At 55.8% G+C, this 5,850-nt stretch overlaps 1 protein-coding gene across 1 annotated transcript in view; it reads left to right on the forward strand.

Annotated features, from left to right (window-relative positions):
• The window catches only part of MRPL28 (mitochondrial ribosomal protein L28), a 6,956-nt gene extending 4,175 nt beyond the window's left edge, over window positions 1-2,781 (forward strand). Inside the window, exons 2-5 of the mRNA XM_015409896.1 lie at window positions 13-165; window positions 1,241-1,375; window positions 2,106-2,192; window positions 2,431-2,781. Of these exons, the coding sequence (XP_015265382.1) occupies window positions 13-165; window positions 1,241-1,375; window positions 2,106-2,192; window positions 2,431-2,526 (471 nt within the window). The 3' untranslated portion in view covers window positions 2,527-2,781. The remainder of the gene's footprint in view (window positions 1-12; window positions 166-1,240; window positions 1,376-2,105; window positions 2,193-2,430) is intronic.
• Window positions 2,782-5,850: the final 3,069 nt, after the last annotated feature.

A 5,850-nucleotide genomic window follows, 5' to 3' on the forward strand; every position in this document is an offset into this window, starting at 1 on the left:
CCCCCCGCAAAGCTCTCGACCCGGCTGAAGAAGACGTGGAAGCCGCAGCTCTTCTTCCGGGAGCTCTACAGCGAGATCCTGGACAGGCGGCTCATCGTCACGGTGACCATGCGGACGCTGGACCTGATCGACGCCGCCTTCGGCTTCGACTTCTACATCCTCAAGGTCGGTGGGGACCAGGAGGCTCCCTCTTGTGAGCAGAAATCCGACTTTGTGGGCTACACTGCCATGAGAGCTGTGAGCGGGCGATTCGGCTCCTGCATGAATCAGTTGGCCCTGGAGCCACGTCCTTCCTGAGCAGAGACCAGAATGTGTGAGCTGGAGGCTAAAACACTGCGAGCTGGCTCACACTGACTCAGCTTAGAGGGAACAACACTGTGTTGTATCGCAATAAAACGCCTCCTCATCAGTCTCCAAGTTAGCTTTATTCTTCTCAGCCACACAGTATAAAATACACCTGCAACTTGCAATCACTCCCACTTCGTACTCCTGATTTATATACAGTCCTCTTAAAGAAACACACACAACACACTGGTGTGGACCCAACGTAGAAGAGGTGCTCTGCCCCCCCGCCCAGTGGCACGGCTTTCTCAGGGACTTGCTCTACAATTTGATTTCATTTATTAAATTTCTATCCCCGCCCTCCTTACATAAAAGCAGCATGGAATTTACAATAAGCATAAGAGTATAGATTAAGCAGCAGCAATTAAACAATTCTAAAATCATTTAAGCAAGGGTGTGTCGAACTCATTTGTTATGAGAGCCAGATCCGACATAAATGAGACCTCATTAGACCAGGCCATGTGCGTCATAAAATGTAATGCCAGGTAGCGAAGATATAAACTTTATAAAGGACACAAACACAAAGGGTTTCTTTAAAAACTTAAAATAAAAACACACTTAAAATATTAGCACTGTCTGCAATATTTTGTTTATTTAACAGTGTCTGATAACTGACACTTCTGGCTCTGAATTATTGCATCAAAATGTCTGTGCTGTTGCCATCTTGAGTCTGCTGTTAGGGTGTGTATCTCTGTAAGCTGCAAACCTATGATGACGCAGCAGCAGCAGAACTGGAAGAAGAAGCAGAAGACAGCCAGTTCCACTGCAGGCCTGATAGAAGCCCTCCGGGAGAGCCTGATCCGACCCCCAGGCCACATATTTGACACCCGTGATTTAAACCATAAGACGTAATAAGTGCTAGTGTCGGTGATTTCAACGGCTTCCTCTGATTCTGCAGACACCCAAGGCGGAGCTGTGTTCCAAACTGGGCATGGATCTGAAGCGCACCATGCTCCTCAGGCTTGCTCGCCGCGATCCTGCTCTCCATCCAGATGACCCTGCAAGGAGAGAGGCGGTCTATGAGAAATACAAGGTGGGGGTCCTCTGGCATTGCGGGGCAGCCGAGAGGTGGGCCGGGGTGGGCAGTCTCAGCCATTCCTTTGCTATTTCTCTCCTCCAGATCCTGTGCTCTTGCCTTATTGTCAGTGGAGCGGGCCCGGGTGTTTGCGTGAGGCGTGCTCACCCTGAGCAGCTTTTGCAGCGGGGGGGGGGGGGGGGGCTGCTGCATGTGGCTTTTGAGTCAACATACGTGTTTATAGAGTGGGTGTCTGTGAGTGCGGGCACTGCTCTTGGGCTGCGGTCATACACACTGAATAATCCACTTTCAGTGCACTCTCCAGCTGGATTTTGCCAGTTCACACAGTAAAGTCCAGTTGGAAAGGGTATTGAAAGTGGATTATTTAGCGTGGGTGATTGCAGCCTCGGTCTTCCACCCTTGAAGCTTTTCCTCTGCTGGAAATTGTGTGACTTGAGGAAGAAAACAGATCAGCAAGCTGTTCTGAGCGGACATTGCGCGCCATCGGCACCCCCCTGCCTCCTCCAAAACAGGACTCCGGGGCTGTGCTCTTGTGCCTGTTTACAGGCTGGGCTTTTTTGTTGTTGTTGTTTCCTTTTTTAAAGCTTTTCTGGGTTTGCAACTGGTGGTGGTTTTAAGTAGCCAACTTGAGTTTCAGAGGACGACCTGGCACATCGCCCTTTCAGATAACTAACACAACACCGGGGGCCGCCTTAGCTTCTTCCTGTGTTTTTTACTTTGCACGCAGGAGTTTGTCATCCCTGAGGAGGAGGCAGAATGGGTTGGGCTGAGTTTGGAGGAAGCGGTAGAAAAGCAGCGGCTCCGAGAGAAGAAGGTGCGTTTGGGCTTGGGCGTCTCACGGGGGGGGGGGGGGGGGGGGGGGGTAGGGGGGGCTGTGTGTGATTTGGACGTCCCCTTCCCTTTGGGGGGTGATGTTGATGGCCTGCTTCTCCCAAGAGCAGCCTCTCTGGCGTCCGGCTGGCCCTGCTGTCCTTGGGGCGTGTCTTCTCAGCAGTTCTTCTGAGGCACTTTGTGGAGCTCCTTCTCTTCCATGCTCCGTGTGTGTCTTGCAGGACCCGGTTCCCCTCTTCAAGGTCTACGTAGAAGAACTGGTGCAGCAGCTCCAGGAGCAGAAACTATCCGAACCAGCCAATGAGCAAAGGAACTGACAAGGGGCAGGCGGGGGCGGGGCAGGCGGGACGTGTCTCTGAGTTCTTGGCAGCCCATGAGACGGGATGTCTGGAGGAGACTGGATCGTGTCGGAATTCTCCAGGCAAAGGAGAGGAGCGGCTGTGCCCAGCATCAGACTGTGACAAAGGGTGTCTGCAGGTACGTGCCCTAGGGGAGGGCCCGACTCTCTTCACCTGCGTTTTCCTCCTCCGTTAAGGAAGCTTTTGCAGAGCACCAATAAAGGGTATGCCTTCCCGTCATGGCTGAATGGCTTTTCTTGAACGTAGCTGTTGAGCGCCTGGACCCGGAGCCTCCCCGCAGGCCACTGGCCCTTATGTCAGCCTCGGGACTGGGCAAGGGGTGCGCGCGGATCACTGCCAGATGCCTGGAGGAGCCAGGAGCATGGCGAGGGTCTTGTTGCCCTTGGGGCAGCGTTCAGAGTGAATTAGGCAGTCTTGTTTTGAGATGACAACGCTAACAAGTAATATAATAAGAAGTTACAGAACGCAGGAGAGAATGAGAAGAGAGCTGGTGAATTATGGAAATGACTCAGTGGCTTGTTCCTTAGCTGAGGGATCTCTGACCGCTCCTTGGTGTTTGTGGGCTGCTTAGGGAGGTCTGGAAGGCAACGTCGGCCTGTTCTCGGCCTTAACCAGAAACAAGCCAAGAAGGCGGCTGCTGAGTTGAATGTTGCCTCTGGCGGGCACCTCTTCGATGAGGAGGAAAGGATCTGAGATTTGAATGGGAAAGATCGCTGCCGTTTCGCCTTTGAGCAGAAACCTACCTCTTCCCAGGATTCTCGGCTTCGGGTGAAGCGGGCAGGTGCTTGGAGGCCCCCGGAAGCTCTCTTCCATTCCTTGGGGCACTCCTACTAGCCAGGGATCGCAGACTGGGAGCCTGGCTCTGTGTCAGGAACAAACAGTAATTCTCCCAAGCAGATTGCAGGTGTCACTTGGTGACCCAAAAGCCACGGGGGGGGGGGGGGGGTGGGGTCTGTCTTATGTAAAGGCTGAGATTGCACGAAGCTGTGCAGGAGCCCCCCTCTCTGGTGCTGCCGTCATCCTGTGTCCCCACCCCCTCCCCGAGTGTTTTAGGAGAGTGACGCCATGCAGGAGTGCCCAGCCCCCACCGCTCTGCCTGATGCGCCAGGGAAGCTCCTGAGCAGGGCTTGACAGAGCCAGCCAGCCTCAGTGTCTCTGAAGTACTCACACTGCTGAAGTGTGGGGGGCAGGCCAGTGCCCCCCTGGACGAGAGAGAGAGCTAGCCCATTGAAGCGACCCACGCTGGAGACCACGGCGGCATCCTGGGGCAGTAGGTGTTATGAGCTACGCACCGCGTGGAGAAATGCTGCTTTTCGCACAGAGCCTTCACGGGGGGATGACCGCGGCATCGATATCCAAAGAGATCGCTCTCCCTTTGTGCGCTGCATTGCGGTCCCCTTTGATGGTGGCCTTTTACGTATTCCTGAAGACTTGGAATGTTTCTACATTATAAGGAAATCTCCCATTCACCTCTGTCTCTCTCTCTCTCTGTCTCTCTCTCTCTCTGTACCTTCTCTGTTGCTGGGCTGTTTCCTTGGAGGTGGGCAACCAGAACCGTGTTCAGTGGTTCTGGAAGTGGCCGCCCTTCAGAAAGCCCGTGTGTGGGGGATTCCCCCAGACAATCTGCATAGGCGTTGTTGACCTGTGGCTGCCCCGGACTGAGGCTCCGCTCCCTCTCCTGTGGAAGCCTCATTCCATTCTGACGCCGGTTTTGTCTGGCTTCTCTTGGTTTTGTGTGGGTTTCTTTTTCCACAGCTGCAGTGGGGATATGGGGCATTGCCTCAGTCCCCAAGGGCTCAGAGAGGGGGGCTGCTGCGATCGGGCGACTGCCTCAGCTGGCCACGCAGGAGTTCCTGCCCCTGGCCGGCCCGGCTGGGGTGTGTCTCAGGCGCGCCAAGCCCTTGCCTGGTGCAGCAGTCCATCATGGGACCACCACGGGCCTCTAGCACTGCAGGGCCCCCGGCCTCATCCATTGCAGGGTGGATCGGGAGGGAGGCCGGCTGGAAGAGTCCAGCCCAGGTGGCGACGCTTGAGCTCTAGTGGGCGCGCTTGCCTTTCCTGTGGCTGGCGGCTGGGATGGTGCCGTTCAGGTTCCTGGGCTACCCAACTTGTGCAAATTGCTGCCCTTTCTTGCTGGTGTTGTGGGGAAAAGGTTCCTTGGCCTGCTTTAAGTGTGAGACAGACATGAGCAACTGACGCAAGGGGTCTCTGCCCTCCGCGTATTCACTGCCCTCCATTCTTGTCCATCATCAGCCTTTGTTCTCCTTCCAGGGGTGGTCAGGTTGGCCTTTGGGGGAGGCTCTGCCTGCTGTTTGCATAAAAAGTGCCCCACGAACAAGTCACATTGCAGCCAGGAGAGAAGGCTGCCCAGATGGGGAAAGGGAGGCAGTGTTAGATTGCCACCTTGCTGGAAGAGTTTGCTGCCAGTTCATGACGCCTGTCTCCCCCTCCCCCAGGAAGGGAGGAAGGAAGGAAGGAGCCAAGCAGTTCCGGGTGGGATGCGAAGAATGCAAGACTGGCCACTTTCTCCAGCAGTTCTAAGGCAGTGGTGCCTACAGGGGCCGGTTGCCATAGTGACGGTAGGATTTGAAGGACCATCATTTGGTCCTCGTCTCAGCCAATCAGGCGGAGGAGCCAAAGCCGCAGCACAAAGTCAAGATTGCCATCTCCCCGCCGAGCGGCTGCTTCCACGAAAGGGAAAGCGGTTCCCAGAGTCTGGGAAAGTGCTCTGGATGGCGTCTGTCATGGCGGACAGTGAAAACCCCGGCCGGAGGGCAGTGCGGCGCAGACGGCAGGTGAGACAATGGAAGGCGTCACGTAGCGCCGCTGATCGCTCCTTTGGCCGCGGCTCCCTCCGGCTCCCAGCCCAGGCCCACCCTGGCTGGTCGCCAGGCGCCGCCCCACCCTGCTCCCCAAAAACAACACGGAAGCACAGACAAAGGGACGGGGAAGTCCAAGGCCATTCTCTCCAGCTTGCCTTTGTAGGCCTTTCAGATCCCATTTGGCAACACAAGCCCATTAAAGGCCCCCGGCTGGGCTCCCGCAGGGAGAGGTCCGTGCCCTGTTCCGGCTGCCCGCAGGCCCCACCCCCTGCAGGCCCACAATTTGCTGCAAAATCGCTCGAGCTTAGAAAATGCATTTGTCAGGGAAATGAGGAGTGAACGCAGCACCCACATTTCCCACCGTCCCCATGTCTGTGTGTGTCCACGGGCCTTCTGGAGATCAAAGCCTAGGGAGTGGGACAGAGTTGCGTGTAGGCCACTGGTGGTGGGAGGAGGGGGG

Source organism: Gekko japonicus, unplaced genomic scaffold, assembly GCF_001447785.1.
Source record: "Gekko japonicus isolate JY-2015 unplaced genomic scaffold, Gekko_japonicus_V1.1 scaffold78, whole genome shotgun sequence".
NCBI lineage: Eukaryota > Metazoa > Chordata > Lepidosauria > Squamata > Gekkonidae > Gekko > Gekko japonicus.